Consider the following 23,456-nt stretch of genomic DNA (forward strand, 5'->3'; position numbering starts at 1 on the left):
TATTTCCTTGTTTTTAATCCAACGAACACGCATCTATGGATGTCATCAAACCCACACTTAATAGGAAGTAAATGGTATTAAAGGATTGTCAGGTTCTGTTTTAAATAGATTTAAGTTGGTGAGTATCATGATAAATAAATTATTTTTTTTAATTTAGAAAATGATGGTTTTCTTACTAAACAAAGGAAAAATAAGCTGTAGCAAAATTAGGTATGAATTCTGAAATAAAGGGTTTTATGATGGACATGCGGACCTTACCTGTTAAGTTGCAGTGAAGGACTAAAGCAATGAAAAATAAAAATGTTGTCTTGTTGCATGTAGGGATCGCCCTGTAAAATTTGCAGAGAGGTCCAGGCCTGGTGTTCAGATCTCTTGTTCCTCTTTCAGTTCAGGTATGTATGCATTAGTAGGTAGCTGAAAGTATTCTGTGAACTGTAATTCCTTTGGTGGCAGGGCTTCTTTTTACTACTTTTAAATGCAAGTGGTATCAAACCTTTTTTTCAGTTAATCACAGCACTGCCAAATTGTGATTGTTGGAAACTTTCCATGCTGTCTGCCTCAAGCTGCCCTCTCGTTCCTTCCTTCTTTCCTTCCGAGCTAACGTGGCTCAACCACCTCAGAGGCAGACAGCTTTCAGCCTGTAAAGTTCTGCAATGGAAAGTTCTTATAATCTGCCAGACAGGTGGCCTCTGTTCAGAGATTACACTTTAGCCAATCCCAGATTTGGCTGTACGGTAGGAGAATCAGTTCTCCTTAATTAGAGACTTCTTTGGCCTTCAGTACTTCCCAGTATTTCTCTTGGGACACTTTTGTCTTCTGTCTTTTGCTCCGGCTACCCAGGCTGCACATGCTGCTTCGTAGCAGAACAATAGGGCCTGTACCAGGCTGGGAGCACAGCAGTGAGACTGGGTTAGTGAGCAGCTATTCACTAATCTGCTTAGTACTTCGTGCTGAACAATGAAGTATAAAATCATCTACTGAATGATCTGTAAGTGACCAGGTCCCTGTGGTCCATTGTATGTGTTTGGAAATACCAACTTGACTGGCATCCTTTGTTGCAGCACTGAATTCTCAACAACAGTGGTTTGTTGCAAGCAAAATCATGTAATTTCTCATTAATTTTCGTTATCTGAAATCAAGTGCTATTCTAGAGCCCTGTGACCCTTTTCGATGTTCCTTTCTTAAAACCATGGATCCTAAATAGCTGAAACTACTTCAATGCCATAAACTACCTATTACAATATTGCACAAAAAAAAGAATACAAAACAGAATAAAAAGCTCCCGATTCAGCAATAATTTCTCATACACTTCAAATCGATATGTTTACATATTTTGTTTGGTATTGACCAGTGAGGATATTAAATTATTCCCCTTCTGTTTTCCTACGTAGGCTGACTGAGAGCACTGTGGTACTTTCTAAGGGAAAGCAGAATAGTTTGTTGGGGAAATGCTGTAACTAGCATTTGTAAACCTTTGTGATAAAGCTGAAAATGTTGTATGCTTCATTGTTATGTTAAAGTTGATATGGTCTTAGAAAGTACAGATTAAAGCAGAAGTTGTCAAAGTTAACTTCTTTTTTCAGGACATCTGTTTTTATTACACTGAAACTTTCAGTTTAAAACCACAGTATGTGTCTTTGACAATAAAGCAGTAATAAAAATTAGTTGTTACTCGGTTGGCTTTTTTTCTCACAGAAAACATTGTCTTTCTTAGGTGGCATGTTCATTGCAACAGGTAGTACTGACCACGTGATAAGAATTTATTATTTGGGCTCGGAATCTCCAGAGAAAATGGCCGAGTTAGAATCTCACACGGTAAGAGACGAACCAGAAAGCACTTCTTTTCCCCCCTGCTTTACCTTATTTCAGGGACCTAGGTTTTGTATGCCCTATTCAACTTGTATTTTTTTATGTCCCTAGAGTTTGGTTGGCTCTCAACACTGCAGTTTTTTAGTACCTTGAGATTTATACTTATTTTTAAATTCCTCTGAGGCAGGAGATGCGTGCAAAACATTTTATGTGTATTATTCTCTCAGGAAAACCTATATTCTTCCAGGAAACTGAGGGACTCGGTGTTTTCCTGTATTCTGGAAGAAAGTCTACGAGGGAATGGGGGGATTAAAGCAGTTTTCATGCAAGATGTTATTTTTCCAATTACATTGACTCTTGATTATTTAATTATAGTTGTGACGTAAATCTGTGTAACAAAAAAAAAAAAACAAAAAAAAAAACAAACAAAACACACACAAAAATCAATTCTGGTTTTAGAGTGTACAGTCAAACTTTGGGTCATGGCAGTAATTCCATTTAGAAAGTGAAGAAGACTTGAGAGCATTCTTTCTGAGGCAACACAGAAGGATTCTCATTAAAATTGAAAAATATATTAAATATCTTTGTAATGTCCTTTAGCTTCAGAGTTCTGAGTCTTGATGGTTTCTATTAAAACCATTGAATGTCTCAATTTTATTGAAAGCTGATAAAGAAGAGCCACTAACATAGTGTCAAGCCTTTCTTCATTTCTTATTTGTTACTGACAGCAGGTGATAATAGTGTTATTTATTATGTGCGTGGTTAACAATATATCAGAAAGGGCAGCTTATAGCAACACTGATAAGGCTCTCACTGATGAGGAGTTTGGAGCATTTATATTTGAACCTTAATAGCCCAGCTGTCCACTTTAACAATATTTTATGGATTAGGGCTGAGACCTAAACTGATTCACTGAACTTCAGTGGGAGCCATGAGTCTCTGCTAGAGCTTCAAGTCAGGAAATCTAGCAAATGTTTTGCTTGCAAAAAGAACTTATTTTCCATATTCAGCAGTTCAGCTTTGGAATGAACTGAAATTCCTTTAATTTTTGAAAGTCTACTCGGTAGTGCAGACTGCTGTCAGCCTGCCCCTGAAAAAATCCTGAGCTGGACGCTTGGCTATCAGCAGCTGGAAACATCAGTGGGAGTACAGAATAGCAAGTGCGTGTAGCCAACACAAGTATTTAGCAAAATAAAAAGGCAAATCCACGTCTAAAGCTCAGTATTTGTTTCTCAACAGTTAAAAAAAGGTCAAATAAAGCCAAAATTTGCTTTTTATTTTTTGGGCAACGTGTTTTGAAGTGCTTTAATGTTATGTCTAAAAATTGCAAACCTTCTGGGATCATTTATTTGGTTTAGTTCTTTCTCCATCATTTCGAGAGCTGTGCCTACAAGGCTTTGGGAGCTCTGGAAGTATTCTTATCCCTGTTAACAGGGGAGTGTAAAAAAGGTGCAGCGTTCCCAGGCAGAGCTTACCCCGGGTTTTGTGTGGTCCCGTGGCACTGTGCAGGAAGACTGCTCAGGCAAGAACAGAGCTGCTGCAGCTTCCTCCTCCTGAACAGTGTCAGGGAGGCTGAGTCAGAAATCATTTGCATCTCTGAGCTGCTTCTGGAGTGACGTGAATTCGTTGCCTCTCTGAAGTTGTCTGTTCCAACATCTAACACGATATGCCTGCTTGGGGAAATTTTAACTTGAAATGTGACTTTTCTGCTCTTGAATTTGTAAGACCGTATGTTATAGGAGATGTATAAAAGATGTAAATTGCTAAATAGAAGCTCATCATGAACGTCTTTTTGGATGAGTGTTCCATCTTACAGAGCACTTACTGATATTTTTCCCCCCTTGTTTAGGACAAAGTAGTTGCAGTCCAGTTCTGTAACAATGGCGACAGGTGAGTGGCTGTCCTGGCATTTTTCCGTGAGAAGTACGGTATTTAATTGTCAAAATCACTTTTCAGAGAAAACTTGGTGCAACAGGAAGACTGCAAACAGGCTGTGATTAATCTTAGATGAATTATTTAAAACATATTGGAAGATGTGTGCTATATCTACAAACTTAGTCTTGCTGAGTTCTGCTGTAGGAACAAAAGCCCTCTCTGACTGTACTTTTGCTTTGCTTTTTTTTTTTTTTAACTGAGCAAATTGGAAACCATATTTTGCATCTTTTTTTCTGTAAGAGTGTCTTCTTACAGCTAGCCATGTTAAGTAGAGAATAGGTTACTTCTGAAGTACAAATATAAAATAAATAGAGTTGTGAGTGAAAGTTAGAACTGTTGCATATACACAGATCAGTTAGTTTAGGTGAATATAGTAATCCTGCAGTCGTAAAATTTATGGAATGGACCATTCCTGCCTCCAGAGCTTTTGTTTTTTAAAGCTGTGCAAAGTCAGGATGCTCGTGCTGAAAGGTGCCCGTAGGCATGTGTGCGTGTCAAGCTTCTGCAGCACAGCTGTGCTGGAGTGCAGTTTGACAAGCTTTGATTAGTGATCAACATCCTAATGTAAATGTTTTTATGCCAGCTTTTGCTCATTTTCCTTATTTTGCTTGGCAGAAGGCTGAAGGGATGTGTGCGTGCAGGAGCCATCCAAGCAAAACTGTACCTTTGCCAGTGCAACTGCACCTGTACTCAGAGATCCTTGTCATGGAAAATTATATGGGAATGTACTGGTATAATTGTACTAACAGTTCCTTCCAGATGATGTTGAGAACACTAGTCTCAATGAGGGTATTCAGTCATGTAGGCACTGAAAATTATTCTTTTATGCTATCGTGATTCTTTTAATGAAAAAGTTATAACCTCCTTTTTATCTTATTATAAAGAAATAGAAACAAAGTAAACCTGGAAAACTTCTTGCAGGCATTTTAGAACTTTTTCATCATGATGAAAAATTCAGTAAAACTGAAAAGATGGAACAACCATTTATTAAGATAAAATTGTATAGGCTTGCATCGTTTTTACATGCGATTCTACACATGAGTGGAATATATTCATAAAGGTGCTGGCTATCCAGTGAAAGCATATTACTTGAGAAGCTTTTTAAAAAAAATTCTCAACAAAAATGACTTCTAGGCGTCAATGGCCAAAGCATTATGATGTAGTTAAATGCGTCTGCCAGATGTTTGTTTATTTTTTTAACAAGAAGGATTTAAAAAAAAATGAAAATACCTGTGTAATACTTGTGTTCAGCTTCACAGACAGGGCTACCCTCTTTTATTCAACTTGGATGTTTCCCTTCTCTGTCTTCACCCTTAGTGAAAACTTCCATAAGTTAATGTATTATAATTTATGCTAGACTCCTGGCATGTAATTTCTCCTTCTTTGCTGCCACTATGAACTGCTCAAGGGATTTGCTGATGTCATTAAAAAGGGAATGTGCAGCTTGTATGAATTACGACATTGAAGTCATTCCAAGGCCATCTGCTAGCTGTAACCAAATGTAATTAATGTTGTGGGATATAAACTGTTTCGTACTGTACAAAATCTGATACGAAAATTGTAACCTCACTGTCTTTTAATTATATTCCCTAGATCAGAGATGCACAAACAATGTAAAGAATAAGTGTTGAAAAAAATATTAAAGCCATTTCTAGCTTCTGTGCTGACTTGAATGGGTGTGCTCTGGGCTTGCCAAATTTTGTAGCTGCCTTTTTTTTTCTGTGGCAGGAGTTCATGGAGATTTTATGACTAGTTAAACACGCCAGTGTGTGGGAATATATAGAGTAAGAATATATACACTAGTATGCGTTTCCAAGTACGTGTGTGTGTATGTGCAGAGTGAATGACTGTCCTCTGCCAAACCCCTAAATATTCTTGGCACAGGATTTAGCATGCCCTCAGCACACTGCTGCTGAGGATGGACAACTCCATAGGGAAGCTACTGAATAGTGAGGGCGTAAGATCCCAAGACAGACATTTGGGTATTAGACCAGAAGCAGCAGTGGTTTATACTTATTCAGAATTTCATGATTTGTTTTTGTTTGGTTGTTTTATTCCCCCTCTGTAGCTTAAGATTTGTCAGCGGAAGCAGAGATGGAACAGCAAGAATCTGGCATTACCATCAGCAAGAATGGAAGAGTATAGTCCTGGATATGGCTACTAAAATGACAGGGTAAAACTCAAACAATCACACTTCATAACATTGCTTACCCACAAAACAAAAACTTCCATCATATTTAAAGCTATTATCTACATTTTGAGCTAATTTCAGTGCATGTTTTTTGTGTATTGAAATGCCATGGCCCTATCTGTTAAGTTACACAGCTGATTAGCGTAATAATGTTGTTATTAATACATTTGTAATTCCTGACTCTAGTGGTTGGGGAACACTTAGTGTTTTATTTTTTGGTTTCTGCCATTTCTCAGAAGAGTTCTAGTAGTGACTGCCATAATCAGTTTCCTCAGGTCACTAGTGTTCATTTTATGCCAGATGCTGTGCTGTTTTATTTGTTGTGCTACAGAGTAGAGTTAAAATTATAATGAATACTAAAGGTGAACCAGAGAAAAAGGAGCACAATATTTGATATGCATGCAAATATGGACATGTTCAGCAGTTTCTATTCCAGTAAACAAATGCAGTAAAATAAATACATAAATTGGCCATTAAGGCTTATTTTACTCACCTGAGGACAAATGACAGGATGCAGAAGGTTTCTAAGAGATCTGACACAGATTCTTTTTTGTAACAACCTTCCTTTATAAACACATTTTTGGATTTCTTTTTTCATTCCAAGACAGAATTTCTTGTAATACATAAGTACACATCCAGAGTGAGCCTTAACACTGTATTTTTTCCCTAAGCTTTTAGGTAAGAGATGAGATGTGTTGATCTGGTTCTCAGGTTCAATTGGCATTTTGAGTTTTTCTTTTTGAGGTCCTCAGGTGTCATCTGTAAGTGGACTTGTAATTGAGCATGCACAGTAACAGAAAGCAGAGATGGACAAATCCATTAGGCAAAATTCCTCTTTGCAGAATTATTCGTATTTCGTATGGTTATGTTTTTAATAAGCTAACTGGTAAAGTACGATTTGGATTTATTTAGCAAGTTTTTGCTTATTACGGAGTTTACTCCCATTGATGACTGGTAAGAAAAATGTCTCGTAGGAAAAGACTACACTGAACTGAATAGCATGAATGAAAGAGTTGTGGTAGGTGAGGATTATCGATTAAAATGTGTGCTTTTTAAGGAAAGAAAACTGTAAATCTTAGTGGTACTGAGTTTCTCTTTCCGGATTTTACCCCTGCAGAAGCTATCCTTCATTCTCCTGCATTAGCCAGTAGTCACAGCGGTGGCAGCCATGCTCTCCCTAACTTCATTCTGAGTCAGTGCTGTTAAATGTTTCTGTATGTAGTTACTGATTTATTTCTTCTTTAAATTATGAATTTCCTTAGAAACAATGTAGCATCTGGGGAGGACAAGGTGACTAAGCTGAAGGTTACTATGGTGGCTTGGGATAGATATGATGCCACTGTCATCACTGCAGTCAACAATTTCCTTCTCAAAGTGTGGAACTCATCCACAGGGCAGCTTCTTCATAGCTTATCTGTGAGTAAAGTTCAAGTGAATAATCCCAAATTGTTATAAATGAACTCTGAAAATGATTTGAGGCCAAACTGCATCCTCATTCCTCCTGCTAAGCAAAGTTTGAGCCTGAAGTTTGCCATCTGTCTTGCGTTTTTTTGGGAGGAGTATATATCCCGGGGAAAGGAGCTGATGACCAAAACGCTGCTAGACCCTGCTGATTGCTGGCTGACAAGGGAGCCTTTTGGAGGCCACTGCTTCTGCCCAGATTGAAGGGCTGCAGCTGTTCTGGCTGCTGATCTCTACTTCCTCTCCCCTCTCCTCCATCTCCACTGTGTCTGAGGTACTTACCAAGCGGGCAGTGTAATAATGCCAAGCCTCTGACAGAAGTGTCAGCTTAGTACAGACACAGTTCTAGTAAACTGAGCTGGTTTAAATATCCTCACACTTAATGTTAGTGTGTTTGGAGATGTTACCTGGAGAAACATGACTTTCTTTTTCACCCTGCTTTCATTGCAGGGTCACGATGATGAAGTTTTTGTTCTGGAAGCTCATCCGTTCGACCAAAGGATCGTCCTTTCCGCAGGCCACGATGGAAATATTTTTGTTTGGGATATAGACAAAGGAACAAAAATTCGCAATTACTTTAACATGGTAAGAATGGTCAGGGAAGGGTGGTTTTTATTTTCATGTTTGCCTAAAACTGGACTTGAAACAAAAGCAGATTTCATTATATACTTACTATGACCAGTGTTACAGCAGGATTAGGGGAAAAACTACATATTAACAAGAAAACACTGTACTTTTCAGTAAGCAACACCAAAGTATATTCTTTCATGGGATCTCTTACAGAATATTATCCATGTGTATGGTCACATGAATATGATAGTGATTCCCAGGGTAGAACAATGAAAACCAGTAAGCCTGTGTGTTGTAACACAGTGCTGTGGTCTGGGAAATGGTACGGTTGCCTTTGTGCTGCGTTTATCTTAATACGCCCAGCATCAGGTCTGTTGGTTTGATTCCAGTGCTGAGCAAATGCAGCTGTGCAGCTTCAGGGCCTGAGCTAGCTTCCTGGCACTTGTGGCTGCGAAACCTGCTGGTGAGGAGCAAATACGTGTCTGAGTTCTTTCATGCAGGCTTCATGCTGTATCTTCTATTACATAAAAATTAGACTTCTAGGTAGTTGTTTCAGAACACGCATTGAAAGTTGCTCTGAAATTTCAGTGCAATTGAAGAAAGAAAAAAAAATGACTCCATTGGTCAGTGGGCTTTAATAATTAATGGAAAAATATAAGTGAGTCTCGAGTGAAATGATAATTTTCACAGAATTAGGATCTAATATTTTATGGGACACCGGTTAAATGTTCTTAATAGTCATTATAGAGAATACATGATTGTGAAAGGGATGTTCTATGCTTGTACACAGATTGAGGGCCAAGGCCATGGAGCTGTTTTTGATTGCAAGTTCTCACCAGATGGACAGCATTTTGCCTGCACAGACTCTCATGGACATCTGCTACTATTTGGTTTTGGATGCAGTAAATATTATGAAAAGGTGGGTTGAATGAATTTTAAACTCATCCATGTCTTGACCTGATTTTGTCTTAGGAGTAGTTGTGTTACAGTTTATTCCTTCCCCCTGCACCAGACTAAATAGTAATTAAATCATGGAGCAGTTGCTGTTTATCTAAACCAAAAAAATTTAGACAGGAGAGTCTCTAGACAAGGGAGCAAGGCATTAACTTCGATGTATTCACCTCCATTGGCATATTTTACTACTGAATTTTTGCATCAGGCCTTGATAATAAAACACGTTTGCAGTAGGAGTCTGTTCTCTGTCATAACATTTCTTCTGCTGATCTTAAGTGTAGGAGTTGTGGTATGTGGGTGTGGGTATGGGAGCCATTCCAGAATTGCAAGACAGCTGCAAATGGCCATTTATTTATTTACTAAATTGCTTTTCTTGCAGATTCCAGATCAGATGTTCTTCCATACAGACTACCGACCACTGATCCGTGATGCAAATAACTATGTGTTGGATGAACAGACTCAACAGGCTCCACATCTTATGCCTCCCCCATTTCTGGTGGATGTTGATGGAAATCCTCATCCCACGAGATTCCAGCGGCTGGTACCGGGGAGAGAAAATTGCAAGGATGAACAACTTATTCCTCAGCTGGGATATGTAGCTAATGGTATGCTGTCTGAAGTTTATGCATAATACATGGATTGCACAGTATTGAGTACTACTTCACAGGGGTGGTTACTGTAAGAACTTATTTATTTCAGTTGTCTTCTGTAACTGGTGGTTTACAATCAGACGAAGTAGAAGAAGAAATGGGGGGGCTTTATGGCATAAAAGAAGTGTATGCAATTAACTTGAGGCAAGATGAAGAGACTGCAGTATTCTAAAATCTGTGCGCTTCTACATATTTGTATGGCAGCATGCTTAATTGTCCCATTAATCTTGGGGTTCCTATGTACACGAGTAAGGAAGCAGGAAGTTAAGAAAGACCTTGAAAAAACTAACTTTATTTTTTAAACTTTTTTTTTCTTGTAGATAGAAACTTTTCCACAATGCTGATCTCCAGTAGAGATCTTCCGTTGTTACCTACTGAAGCATAATTCCTTTCTGCTGTTTCTAAGTGCTTGCATTTATAGTTAACAATTAGTCTGTAATTTTAGATTTTTATTTTAATATCTCTTTAAAACTTCGCTTCTATTTATTATATGAGAGCAGAAGGATAGCTTGTGATCAGATGGTAGGGCAGACAGTTAAAATTTGCACAAGTTAAAATTTGATCGTTTCTGTAGTATTTATAAATCAGAAATCAATCATTTGGTAAAGTCATGGCTTTGTTCTTGTCAAGGTGATGGTGAAGTAGTTGAACAAGTCATTGGGCAGCAAACTAATGACCAAGATGAGAGTATCCTTGATGGCATGATCAGAGAGCTGCAAAGGGAACAAGATCTAAGACTAATTAATGAAGGAGAAACTCTTCCAAACCCTCCACTCAATAGATCCCACTCTGTTAATGGAGGTAAGCATCCTCTCTTTATCCATCATTTCTTTTAGTGAAGCACAGCAAGGTACTAATGGAAAAATGTTCAAGTTGGTGTGTATTCTGGGAGTGTATCTTTGAGGATGCTTTCTCTCTTGTTCTTATGCATATTTTAACTTGTGTGGAGTGCTTGGATGTTGCTAATGATGTCTGAGGAATTAAAAGTTTAAGGTGCAGCTGATCACCTTACTAACTGGGCTGTGAGTATAATGAGCTCGATTGTGAATGTTTTCTAAAAATACATTTGAAGTTCTCTGTATTGTCTTGATGTTACTTGATCACTACGGAGATGATACGTTCTAACTGAATAATGTCAAGTTAACAGTATATAATTAGAGAATGTCAGTGGAATACAATGTTGTGACAGACTAATGGCTTCCTTGTGCAGCCCAAATGCTAGAGCTAAGCATCAGATCAGTGTTTATACAACAAACATGTCTGCTCTGTCTTAGTGTTTCCTTAGAAAGCCTGAGATTATTCTGTTGGTAAGTGTTCTGCTACTGTGACTTTCTTTTTAATATGCTAAGTGATTAAAAATTTAAAGCAAACTCAGTCAGATAGGAACAGCTGACTGTGAAGCAGCTGCTTGAGTGCAGTTGTAACAGAGCAGATGCTGTGGACTTGTGCTGCAAGTCATCTCGAGCTTTTTAAAAATTTACATTTGCTAATAAATTAGTTTTAAGTTAAATGACCAATTACACCTTTGAATCAGGTTTTCCTGGCAAAACTCATTAGGACTGCTAGACATAGAGTTTAAATTTAAGAAGGAATAAGAAAAATATTAGTGAAAAATGCTGAAAATACACTTGGATTTAAATTGGTGTAGTCGAGAAAGCGGCCTGGCAGCTAGCTTCAGTTCACAAGAGTCTTTTCTGCTTTTTGTGATAGGTTGTTGTGCTGTGCAATTCCTCGACTGTATTGTAAAATAAATAGAAATGCCCCTGTATTTGTGAGAGAGGGAACTTCCAGATATAGTGGTTTAGAAATTAACATAGTTGCATTCCAGAACTTGCACTGATCAGTGACTTTGCCACATGAACTGCTCCGTTTGTCCGAGTTAAGTAGAGTATGTATGGACTGTCTGGCATTTTAATAGCTGAATACTTTTATATAAGTTTGTGCAACCGTGAATTCGTTTTTTTTTTTTTTTCATGTTGCTAACCATATTTAAGCGTGTAGAAATTGTTGATGTGTTCCCAAATGGCAAGATAAATTAAAGGAATAGTAGTAGCAGTGATTCTGATATTACCAGCTTTATCACTTTGTTTTGCTACCTAAAGTTTCAGTCTGTTTTCTCCTGAGTATGTAGCACTGCGTTGTTGTGCCACCCAGTGAAAAGGGCAGGGAAGGAGCAGTGCCTGTGGTACAGTAGATAAACATTACAAATAGAGACCAAGTGGAGGCACAAGAGAAATGTTAAACCTTGCAGCAGCCTGTTATTTTAGGTGACAATCTCCTCTTTTCCTCCACCATAGAATTTAAAATTCAGAGCCTCTAAACAGTTAACAGGACTTTGCTTTGAGTCACTTAAATGCCTTTAAAATTTTTCTCATAGCTTATATTCTCTGCTTGCAAGAGACATCTCAAAGATATTGCAAGCTACAATATTACAGTAGTCTACACATCTCCAATAGTCCAAGGCCAATGTGTAAAACCCTTGAATTGAAGTAAAAGACAAAGCTACTTGACAGAGAATAAGTGTTATTTGTTGCCAAAAGGAAGTTCTTTGTAATCCTTAAGCTTTAAATTCCACTTTTATTGATGAGTCATAGAAGTGAAGAAGAATCTTTGTCTTCCTCAGCTCTTCGAAGTCCAAGCTTGGAGATTGCATCTCCACCGAATGTTGGTCTCCGGAGGAGTGGTCAGATTGAAGGGGTCCGGCAAATGCACCACAACGCTCCCCGGAGTCAAATGGCAACAGAGAGAGATCTCATGGCGTGGAGCAGAAGAGTAGTGGTGAATGAGCTTCCTCCAGGCATCAGCAAGTAAGTGTGATAGGAAAAGAAAATTAAATTGCATAATGTTTAGTGATTCTTCCGTGTTCCTTTTGTGGTTTTAAAAAATGACTTTCCAGAAATAAGTTTGCTTTTTCATTGTTTGTTTGGAAATGCAGGTAGTAAGATTAGAGTGGTAGCTGCTGCTGAAGGATTAAGAATAATAATTCCTTCTCCTCTCAATTATATCTTTCTTCAGTGGTTCAGAAAACACATTTTTAATTTTTGATGTGAGACTTTAAATTCTTCCCTCTTCCCAAAGCTTTATTAAAAATTTGTGTTTTGTTGGTTTGTTTTAATACATTTCAATTGCCTTGGGTTGATGTATGCTCTTAGCAGGACCTGTGGACAGATTTCTTGTGGCAAGGGAACCAGAAGTATTTTCATGTGTATGTTAGTGAGACTGTCAAGTTATATGATGATCTCATGAATAAAATGGATGTTTCCTTTGTGTAATTTAGGGTGCAGGAAGAATGTAGAGCTGCCAAAGGTGAAATCGAAATTGGTTTATACAGTGTTGAAAAGAAGAGAAAGCCATCCCACACCTTACAACGGGTGAGTTAGTTCACCAGGAGAGAGAATCTGGGTGTCAAACAGTTCTGAGCACTCAGCTTAAAAAAAAGAACACAATAATGAAATTCTATCTGTTAAATGATTTAGAAGATCAATAGTGCTAACTGTTACCTTGCTCTGTAACTTGTCTGTTTTTATACTGTAATTTGCAAGTAACTATGGTAAATCTCTATCCATGAGGCTTCAGTTGTTGGAAGGTGCTGGGAAAGGGAAAGAGCAGCAGCATGGGGAATGCTTGGTTTCTTTTGTAGAAATTAGGAGAAAGATTACAGGTGCCACACTTGCAGTGGCTATCTTATCTTATCCAGAGGCTGCAGGTATTTTTCTAAGAAAAATTGTATTTCTTCATAACCTTCCTATTAATAAGGATTTCTTCTTAAAAAAAAAAAAAAAAAAATTGATACTGAACCAAAAAAAAAAAAAAAGCAGAACCATTTGCTTGTTCACTGAAATGAACAACCACAATTCTGTAAAAGATGTCTTTTCAGTTCTAATTCTAGATTTCCTAGGTAGCATTTGTAGATGGGTAACAAAGTACAATTACTTTAATGGGGCATCTTTTAACTCCATAGTTCATTATGGAATAAGTAATCTCTTTCTGTTTGTCCCTCCTGTCCTGTGACAAAAGAATGATTACCAGCCAGGAAGTGGAAGGTCTTTGAGAAGAAACCAACGCAAACGCCAGCACGCCTACCAAACACGCTCCACGATAGAACACAGTCAGCAAGGAGCGAGTCAAAACGCACGTGCACGGGAAGAATCAGACAGCTCCTCAGAGGTCTGACACATCAAGTGATTCTTTAGATAAGTTCCCTGCTCACAAATGTTGTGGTTTGACAACAGATGTGCTGAGAGCACTGTTGCTTTCAGGGCACTGAGTTTCTCCACCTAGGAAGAAACAGTCAAACCACTAAGCTTTTTTGGATGTGTGGTGTTACTGTAGCATGTTGATCTTGGACGGAGAAGGATCCTGTACCTCAATGCCCATACAGTATTCAAAACTGGCTTAAAACAGGTTGTGTATTTTTGGAAATCTGAAACATTTTCAAGTAAATTTAATTGAGTTACATTAAACCACAGAGTATTTTGGCCAGTCACATGTAGTAGAGTTCATATTACACGTATTGTACATATATTGTAGGTCAGATTCAGTACTTTGATTTCATTTGCATCTGTAGGCTGTTGAAAGAGATCGTGTGTTGGTAGTAATCAATGATATTGTCAAGGGAAGAACTTGAAGCATACCAGATTAAATACAACTTGTTCTCATTAAGGAAGCATGCAAATTAAAAAGAGACTGAACTTTGTCATTTTGTAAATGCATGGAACATACAGAATAGCTATAAAGCTTATTTGTATTTAAGGACTGGTTTAACTTTTAACTTTTTTCCTCAAGTGAGGCAAACTATGTAACTTAGTTGCAAATAGAAATGATAGGTGTTAAGCTTTGACCCAAAATGAAACCTTCTGTTTTTAATACAGGAAGATGAGACAGTTGGCACAAGTGATGCCTCTGTGGATGATCCTGTGGCGGCGTGGCAAAGTGAAAGCAGTTCCAGGTAGAGTTAGTAGTCTCTTATTTCTTGTATTAGGTGGTTATATAATTTAAGTAAGACATTTTATATTGTGATACTATGCCAGCAAGTTCAGGAAGAAGTGTTAATGACTGGCCTCATAAACATACCAATCTGTTACACCCTATGACAGATTGAACAAATTGCTTAGTACACTTAAGTAGTTTAAAATGGTAACCAACAAAATTTGAAGTCTTAGGAACAGACAAAAACTTCTATGTATTTGAGCGATTAAGTAATTTTGGAAGCTTTGGTAACAGTACTTAAATACAGTGTGAAAAAGTCATACTTTTTGAAGACTGACTCTTTTTCCAATCCTGCTCGAAGCATTTCTATTTTATTTTCCAAAAGAAGAATAATTTTGAAAGACTATTTTATGAAAATGTCTTTTTTTTCCTAACAACTGCTTGAAAAATTGGTGCCAATTAATCATATCTAATATAAATATTGATAGAAGTTCATACGTACTTTTTGTTCATGTTTTGGTAGGTCTTAAGTTTTCTGTTGTCAATACATATTTGTGTACAAGTTCTACAGTCTCTTATCTTAATGCTATGCTTTTATAAATGCTTTTACCAATTTATAAATTCTTTTACCAAGAATTTGCAATTGATAAAATAACCTGCTGAAATAAAGAACTTACATAGCACTTAGGTAGTCTTTAAATTCACAAGAGAATGAAATTTTGCCATAGTCCTGACATCTGTTTCACATAACCAGAAAAGCAGGTTGAAGGATTGGACCTTTCATTCCATTGTGTGAAAACTGAAGTGCTGTTTTTTTCTTACAACTTTATATTATCTACAGTGATTCATCAAGTGAATATTCAGACTGGACAGCAGATGCTGGAATTAATCTTCAACCTCCAAAGAGACAAACCAGGCAGGCAGCTCGGAAAATCTGTAGTAGTTCTGAAGATGAAAATATGAAGGGAACAAAAGGAGTGGAGCAAAAACGAAGGAAACTTAAGCAGCCTAGAAAAAAGGTTGGCATTTTTCATTTTCGAGGGTCTTTTTGACTTTGTAAGTCATTCCCCCCCACCTTTTTTTGGAAGTTCTTGTGTTTTTCCTAATAAATGTTAAAGAAGACACATAGAATATTTCTATAGAAAGAAACATAATCTCTTTATTTTTGATCTTTTTGATCTTCTGCTATATTGATAACGAACATTTCTTACCACCTGTGATTTAGTTGAGGTTTTTGGAAAGTTTACATTCCAGCATTTGCTTTGCCCTTATATCTAGTTATTTTAGTTTGTGCTGTTTTACCAGTCATTTATATACTCTGCCATAGTAATTGCAGCTTGTGCTCTCAATATAATGTAATATATTTTAGAAACCAAGTGGGCTGCTTTCGATGGAAGGTGAACCCAGTGAAGAATGGCTTGCCCCCCAGTGGATCTTGGATACTATACCCCGCCGCTCACCTTTTGTCCCACAAATGGGAGATGAGGTAATAATGACCGTAGCAATATTTAAACTCCTACCTAGGCTGCTGAGATTTTAAAATTATTATCATTATTATTTATTAGGACAATTAAATCTAACAATGCTTTCAGTGAATCATGCTCAAGATAGGCTGAATTGGGATTTTTTTGGGGTGGTAGGGGGAAGAGGACTATCAGTAAAATAAAATAATAAAATAAACTTATTTTTTATAATATTTTTTTTTTTAAGATCATATACTTTAGGCAAGGCCATGAAGCTTATGTACGGGCAGTAAGGAAAGCAAAAATTTACAGTATTAACATGCAAAAACAACCATGGAACAAAATGGAACTCAGGGTGAGTTAAATGGATACTTCAAAGTGCTGAATGTCTTTGTAGACATAATCTTACAGCATGTTTTTCCAAAATAAGAGTATTCGAGATTGTTTGGGCACGTGTTAGGTTTACAAAGTTCTGTTGTTCTGTTTGAATCACTGAGTCCCATAACGCTGAAAGCACAGTGTTCCCCTATTTTGTGCTGCTTTACTCAGATTTCATATCAAGCATAGAGCAAATGTGTGCTAATATTCATATACATAGATGCCAGTGGTTCTATTAATGAAAACAATTGCTTTACTGGAAAAATACCCAGTTACTAGTGCTAGATATTGAGTGATTCCAGCTGTAGTCTTCAAAGGCATCCCCAGAATGCCTTTCAAAGGAAAAGGAAATGTTATTTCATGTAGGATAGAGATCTTAACACCTGCTCATGCTGACAGGATGTGATTGTACAAGGCTATTATTGAATTTCCACTTTAAAAGGAAGTTTCCTTTTACTGCCCTTGTATGTTGCTATGCAGGGGTGAGAGGCTCTGGGATTACTCAGGCATAACCTTTGGTGCTGTTAGTGTGATGGAAAGCATAAAGTGATGTGTTCCTCAGAATCTTCTTTAAAAGTTAAATAGGTTGTGGGTGTCATGTACACAAACATACCAAGGGAATAAGCATCTTGTACCATTTTCATTTTTCTTTTTAAGGAGATGTTTTTTTTATTGTTAGGTTTTGGTAAAGACAAATTTTATGGGTGAAATTACCTGGTCTGCAAAGTAGAAACAAATATGTTTTTTATTTATAGGTTTGGTACTTTAATGTGGATGTTCCCATTGTTAGTATGTTAAAATAATACTGTTCCATGCTTGTCAATACATAGGAACAAGAATTTGTAAAGACTGTAGGAATCAAATATGAAGTTGGGCCTCCTACACTCTGTTGCTTGAAGCTTGCATTCCTAGATCCGATCACAGGCAAAATGACAGGAGAGTCATTTTCCATAAAGTGAGTAACTGAAATTCTGATGTTCTTCAAGATGTTTTCTTGTGGTTTAGCAGCTTCCCCCTTTTTCTTTTTTTCTCTTTCTAGACATGGTGGTGGTGTTAATTCATCATTATGCCAAGCCTGAAAAGAAAATGCTTGAAATTTTGTGTTTGGAGACTGTCTGTATTGTACATGGGGAACTATGCTTGTGGGTAACAGAAGCAAATTTTTTTTCTGTTTCATGAAGGTACCACGATATGCCAGATGTTATTGACTTCCTTGTGCTGCATCAGTTTTATAATGAAGCCAAAGAAAGGAACTGGCAAATAGGTAATGACTTTTTTTCTGTTTCACATGTTTTGCAACGTTTCTACAACTATTTAATAGGTTAAAATGTGGTGGTTGTGTTTTTTTTTTTTGAGTTTGTGTGGACAGCATATATTTTAGACTTACTAGAGTGGGGAAGAGGTTCTTACAACAAATCCTGACATTTAGTTATACAATTCTGTTTCAAACATTTTTTTTTCTTAATGTAAAAGAATTTTATGATATTCCATTGTTTTAATTCATGCTAAAAATTCTAGAAGATTATAATTTTTATTTTGTAATTAACATAAGGATCTTACATTTATTACTCTCTGATATTCCTTTAATGCTGCTTCAGTCTGACTTTGCAGTCAGACTGTGTATTTGTGATTTGTGATGATATTTGTAAGATGCTGTACGTTGTATTCATAACATGATGTAAAAGCACTGTGCCACACATGTCATCATAGTAAACATTAAAAACTTTTATTTGATGTTTGCTACAAGTCCTATGGCAGAAAAAGTGAAATGAGAAATCTTGCTCAGTGCAATCTTTTTCATTACAGGGGATAGATTTCGCAGTATAATAGATGACGCTTGGTGGTTTGGAACTGTGGAGAGTCAGCAGCCTTTCCAGGCGGAATATCCTGATAGTTCCTTCCAGTGCTACAGTGTTCAGTACGTACTTACATAGCTGCAATATTTCGGGCATGTTGATATACTCTGGGTTTTCTAGGTGTTTACACACAACTCGAAAGTGTACCTCGAGAACAGGGTCCTTTTTTCCATTTAAAAATATAGTAAGGCATTATTTATTTATTTATGACCTTATTCCTAAAAGGCCTTTAGTGTAAACAGCTGTACAGTGAGTGCATAGAAGATAGAAGAGAAAAATAAGGAGTTTGAAACCAGCTAGTGATGTCTTGTTTCTAATAGACATGATCTTTTTGTTTTAAGCCCCTTAGAGGAAAAAAATGTATCATTATAGTCAGCCAAATGAAAAAGTGCTTGAATTTATGTATTTCAATGGATTTTATTTTCATTTTTAAAAGCTGGGACAACAACGAAAGAGAGAGGATGAGCCCATGGGACATGGAGCCAATTCCAGAAGGAAGTAAGTGTGTTTTGAATTCATGTCGATACGTAAATAGTTGTGCATCACTGCTAGTACTTACTGTTGTTGAATTCTTCATATTTAGCTGCTTATCCAGAGGAGGTTGGTGCTGGAGTCCCTGTGACTCCAGATGAGCTGACAGCTCTTCTCTACAAACCCCAGGAAGGAGAATGGGGGGCCCATTCCAGAGATGAAGAATGTGAACGAGTAATTCGGGGGATTGAGCAACTTCTTTCCCTTGGTATGTTTGGAGAGAAAAGGTGGAAGTATTAAGAATATCAGCATGGTGGCACATGACGGAGGGGTAGATAGGGTGGAGTATTGGGCGTTTGAAAATTGCCCAACTAAATAATTGAAAGGAGCCTTTTAAATTTCATATGATGCCCTTTTCAGTTGTGCTTTCCTGCTTCTGGGGCTTCACCTGTTCCTTTCAAGTTGATGGGGATTCTGAGTGGCTTGCATACAAATATAAATGAGTAAAACAGAATTAATCTGCCAAAAAAAACAACTGACAAATTCTTACCAACAAATACCGTGTGACTAGTTTCAGAACGTAGCTGTTTAATAGCACGAATGATTTAAATTCTGTCCTATGCATAGGACACTTCTGTATACTTAGTTATACTCAGTTTATGTTGCTTGTTGTAGTATTCCTGTTTTACATCCATAAACCATGTTACTTTTCAGCAATACAGTTGGCTGCTGACATGGAAGTCTCAGATGTGATACTTACACTTGAAAAAACATTTTTTGTTTAATTAACAGACGGTACAAGAGGTACAATCCTACCCTTTGGGTAATGACGTATCCAGCTGTAGATCTGTATTGCTTTTGCTGAATTCTTAGAAAGGAAACACGGAAACTATTAAAAGTAATTATAACTTTGCTTCTGGTATCATCTGAGGCATCTGAATGATTCTGATCTTTTGTCTTTCAGACATTTCTAATCCCTTTGCTGTTCCAGTGGACCTTAGTGCCTATCCCATGTATTGCACTGTAGTTGCTTATCCAACGGACCTCACCACAATCAGGAGGAGACTTGAAAACAGGTTTTATAGGTCGGTTTGATTTTTATTTGTTTGTAATCTACATTTACTGTAGTCTATTTGAGGAGAAAGCTTGGATGAATAACATGTAATACCACTTAGGCAACATATTTCTTTGGTTAACCAGGAGCATAAGGTGAGATTCTATTTGGCTTTGTACAAAGCAAGTCTTGCAATATAATAATTTCTTTTGTGCACATCATTAGGGTAAAAGCTGGTATATCTGGATCTGGAGGTTCGGTTGTTTGTTTTTTTTGTTTAGCATACAGAGTCTTAGTCCCTGGATGGCATTGTAGGCAGAGTGTGTTTGATTTGTATCTCTGTTGCCTTTGAACCAGATACTTGGGTTGTACTGTAGCTGTTAGACATGGGCTAAATAGTGCTGTAAACTGGAAGTCTCCGTTTTTCCAGTTAACTTGGGGATAAATAATATCTTTTCCTATCCTGCTCTTTCTTCCCTCTGGGCATCACTTTACCTGTAAGGCTTTCTACAAGTGGGAAGAGCCAGCAGTTGTCTTCTGTAGGTTTGTTTTCTCTTCTTTCTATTCATTGCCAATTTGAAGAGGGACTTTTTTCCGCCACAAAGGGGATCTCAACCTGGCACACTGGGATAGTAAGCAGTGTGTGAACAGAAACCACTTGTGTCCTTGGCAACCTGTTCTCCACATACTTGGATTACCTAATTCCTTTTTTTACTTTCAAACTCAGAAGACAAATAATATACACCTTCATCTCCATCCTTTTATGTTTTTTTTTTAGGAGAATCTCTGCACTGATGTGGGAGGTACGCTACATTGAACATAATGCCAGGACTTTCAACGAGCCAGACAGTCCTATAGTCAAAGCAGCCAAAATCGTAACAGATGTCTTACTCCGCTTCATCGGGTAGGCATGGTTTTCTTACTTCACAGATCTGACATCTTGAGTCCCTGAGAAATTTGGTTATGTATTTTGACTTTTGTTACTGCTCTGCAGGGATCAGAGTTGTACGGATATATTAGAAATATATAATAAGGTGAAAGCAGAGGACCTGAGCAGTACTGATGAAGAGGAGGAGGTAAGACCATTAAGTGTGACCATGAGAAGTTGCATTTTTAAATTCAGTACCCGGAAGAAGTTTGAGAAGATTTTTGCTGAGTTTTTATTTTATGGGTAGTTGCTTTATATTTTTGAGATAAGCCTGTTCAGGCCATTTGATCGCTCACCTAGGGCAAAAAGCTCCCTTCAGTAAGTAAAAATGGTTCTTGGAGCTTCCTGTTTTTAATCTTCTCTCAGTACGTGATATTTTGTTGTGTGAGGAAATATTAGTAAGTAGGGAGAATATGAGCTGGAGCTGTTATTCAGGCTGATGAACTAGAAGGACAGGTTCTCCTGTTGTCAGGGAAGAAGCAGACCTGGTTTTCTTACGTAATTCTCTGTCATTTCCCATTAGTTGTACAGTGGAGTGAAGTAACAGGTAAAAAACAGGGTAGATATCACTTCCCTTAACTTCTCTCTCCTTACTCTTAATCCCCTTAAACATAGTTTGTAAAGACTTTGAAGTGTGGTGTAGTTTCTGTTGCAAAGCAGTGATCTCTTATAACCCAAATTGCTTAGGTGTTGGTTTTTTTTTGTTTGTTTTTTTCAGTGTTGCTTTCTAATACGTGAACTACTCTAAGATGTAGTTATGAGGTTTCTTTGCTCCTCCAATCTTCTGACATTTTCCATTATTGCAGTATTGAAATATTAAAGTTAAACCTGATGCTGGTTGAATACCTACATGCTTGTGACTAGTGCTGTTACCTTGGATTAGTATTAAAACTTAAAATCTTGAGTATAATGCTTGGTGTCAAGGAGGAGCACTTAGATGTTCCTGGATACTTTCAAGTGCTGCACACTGACCACCAGATTTAGGATCAAGAGGAAACTTTAGCCCAAGTCAGACTGGCTGAAAACATCGGATATTTTTTTCTGGACTGGTAGGAAGCTTCATTTGGCAGTCACTGTGCTTCTGGTATCTTTTGCTCTCTTTCTGAGATGCATTGTTATTGTAGTTTTTGCATTTTACAGAAGTCTTAAATGCACTGCACAGTACTACAAATGGTTTGAGATGGTTTAAGTGGCAGAGTAGCTGCTGGCTCTGAAATAGGCCTCTCTGGCTTCATGTCTGGATTTTGGCAGCACAGGAATGGCATCGTCATGTTGGGGTCCAGTGTGTTTATCTTCTTTCCTGTTCTTTCTGATGTACTGTGTGAGAAATAAGTTGTTTTCTTTTTTTAATTTCTATTTGTTTCTTTGTTCTGTGTTCTGTTATAAAAGTTATCCTTTGTGTAGCCAAATACAAGAAGATTTGTTTTAAAATAAGAAAATACTGTGAGATTCCTCTGTAAGAGCTCTTAAGCAACCGATTCTCCCCTCAAAATATAATTAGTAGTAGAAAGTTTTGTACAAAGGAGTTGTTTCATTTCTGGATCCAGTTTCTGAAAATAGTATTATCTACACTTAATGTAAGTAAGAGACTACACAAAGTCTGAATAAACTCAGCGAACGTTTAGGAAGAGGTATACAGCTGTGCACCACTGGGAATTAACTGATTCTCAAGGACTGAAAATAAGCCATTAATATTTCTCAGATGTTTCTATGTAATTTCTATGGAAGCAAACTTAGAAAAGAGATGGAGCAGCTTATCTTTTTTCCCCCTGAAGTTCTGTAAACTTGAGTTTGAAACTAGCTTCTGTTTTGCTCGAAATATTCATTTAATTTGAATAGTTTATAATTGTGCTTGCTGTTGTTTTTCGTTTTGTTTGTTTCAGACTGTTTCCATTGCTGTGTGTGTATACAAGCATGCATGTGTAATCATTACCTTTTCCTTTAGGTGGCAGAAGTAGATGTAGATTCAGATGCTCCAGGAACTTCCTCTGGGAAAAGACGAGTGAGTAAATATTTCTAGTTGGTTTAGCTTATGAGACAGAGAGACTGGGCACTGAAACACTCGTTAGGTCTGGCACATCTTAAATTTGTCATAGCCTATAGTCTGCAGTTCCAACCATGTGAATTCAGTTGTGTATATGGGTAAGTGGTGGCAGACTAAGGATGCTGCTGTGCAGGTAAATTTAATTGCTGAAGCATCTTTTTGGTTGATTGATTTGAAAGATATCTAGAACAAATCTAATTTGCCATCAAATCTGGGAGAAAACTGACAAAAATAGCTAGCCTGGATCTGAAATACTGTGTACTTCATGTGGGTTTGAGCAATTATATATTACCAAAAAAAGGCACATTTTTGCAATTTGCATTCTGCATATCATCGTGCCTTCAGCTGTTTTAACCTTATTGCAGTTCTGTTTTTAGTTGTGGAAATCTGCTTCAAGTCAGAACACTAGTAAATTAATATGAACTTAAAGTGAAAAATCTGAATATTCTGATAGATGACAAAATCCATCTGTTTCCTTGCAGGTAAGGCGACGAATAAAAAGACAGCCCATGAAAGCAAGTCCTGATGCTTGGAAAGAGCAATGCAAACAGTTGTTAAACTTGATTTATGAAAGAGAGGACTCTGAGCCATTTAGACAGCCGGTTGATCTGTTCTCCTATCCTGTGAGTACGGCTTCGGTACTCACAATTTTAAAATCTACTGTTCATCCTTTGCTGAAGTTCTGTGCTGGACATGTTTGTAACCTTGGCATTTCTGAGCTGTAAGGGACCATGTTCAGTGCAATGATGTTTTCAGAGAATTA

General features: G+C 37.3%; 1 protein-coding gene across 1 annotated transcript in view; it reads left to right on the forward strand.

Annotated features, from left to right (window-relative positions):
* Window positions 1-23,456, forward strand: part of BRWD3 (bromodomain and WD repeat domain containing 3) — a 48,510-nt gene that overhangs the window by 18,366 nt on the left and 6,688 nt on the right. The window contains exons 10-35 of the mRNA XM_032196156.1: window positions 322-392; window positions 1,715-1,815; window positions 3,659-3,699; window positions 5,813-5,917; window positions 7,198-7,351; window positions 7,847-7,981; window positions 8,757-8,885; window positions 9,300-9,525; window positions 10,201-10,371; window positions 12,194-12,377; window positions 12,848-12,941; window positions 13,588-13,737; window positions 14,442-14,518; window positions 15,341-15,518; window positions 15,869-15,985; window positions 16,210-16,317; window positions 17,171-17,295; window positions 17,522-17,604; window positions 18,147-18,258; window positions 18,633-18,694; window positions 18,780-18,935; window positions 19,632-19,752; window positions 20,500-20,625; window positions 20,716-20,797; window positions 22,595-22,651; window positions 23,176-23,316. Coding sequence (XP_032052047.1) covers window positions 322-392; window positions 1,715-1,815; window positions 3,659-3,699; window positions 5,813-5,917; window positions 7,198-7,351; window positions 7,847-7,981; window positions 8,757-8,885; window positions 9,300-9,525; window positions 10,201-10,371; window positions 12,194-12,377; window positions 12,848-12,941; window positions 13,588-13,737; window positions 14,442-14,518; window positions 15,341-15,518; window positions 15,869-15,985; window positions 16,210-16,317; window positions 17,171-17,295; window positions 17,522-17,604; window positions 18,147-18,258; window positions 18,633-18,694; window positions 18,780-18,935; window positions 19,632-19,752; window positions 20,500-20,625; window positions 20,716-20,797; window positions 22,595-22,651; window positions 23,176-23,316 — 3,106 coding nt within the window. The remainder of the gene's footprint in view (window positions 1-321; window positions 393-1,714; window positions 1,816-3,658; window positions 3,700-5,812; window positions 5,918-7,197; window positions 7,352-7,846; window positions 7,982-8,756; window positions 8,886-9,299; window positions 9,526-10,200; window positions 10,372-12,193; window positions 12,378-12,847; window positions 12,942-13,587; window positions 13,738-14,441; window positions 14,519-15,340; window positions 15,519-15,868; window positions 15,986-16,209; window positions 16,318-17,170; window positions 17,296-17,521; window positions 17,605-18,146; window positions 18,259-18,632; window positions 18,695-18,779; window positions 18,936-19,631; window positions 19,753-20,499; window positions 20,626-20,715; window positions 20,798-22,594; window positions 22,652-23,175; window positions 23,317-23,456) is intronic.

This window comes from Aythya fuligula, chromosome 13 (genome assembly GCF_009819795.1).
Source record: "Aythya fuligula isolate bAytFul2 chromosome 13, bAytFul2.pri, whole genome shotgun sequence".
In the NCBI taxonomy this organism is placed as follows: Eukaryota; Metazoa; Chordata; class Aves; order Anseriformes; family Anatidae; genus Aythya; species Aythya fuligula.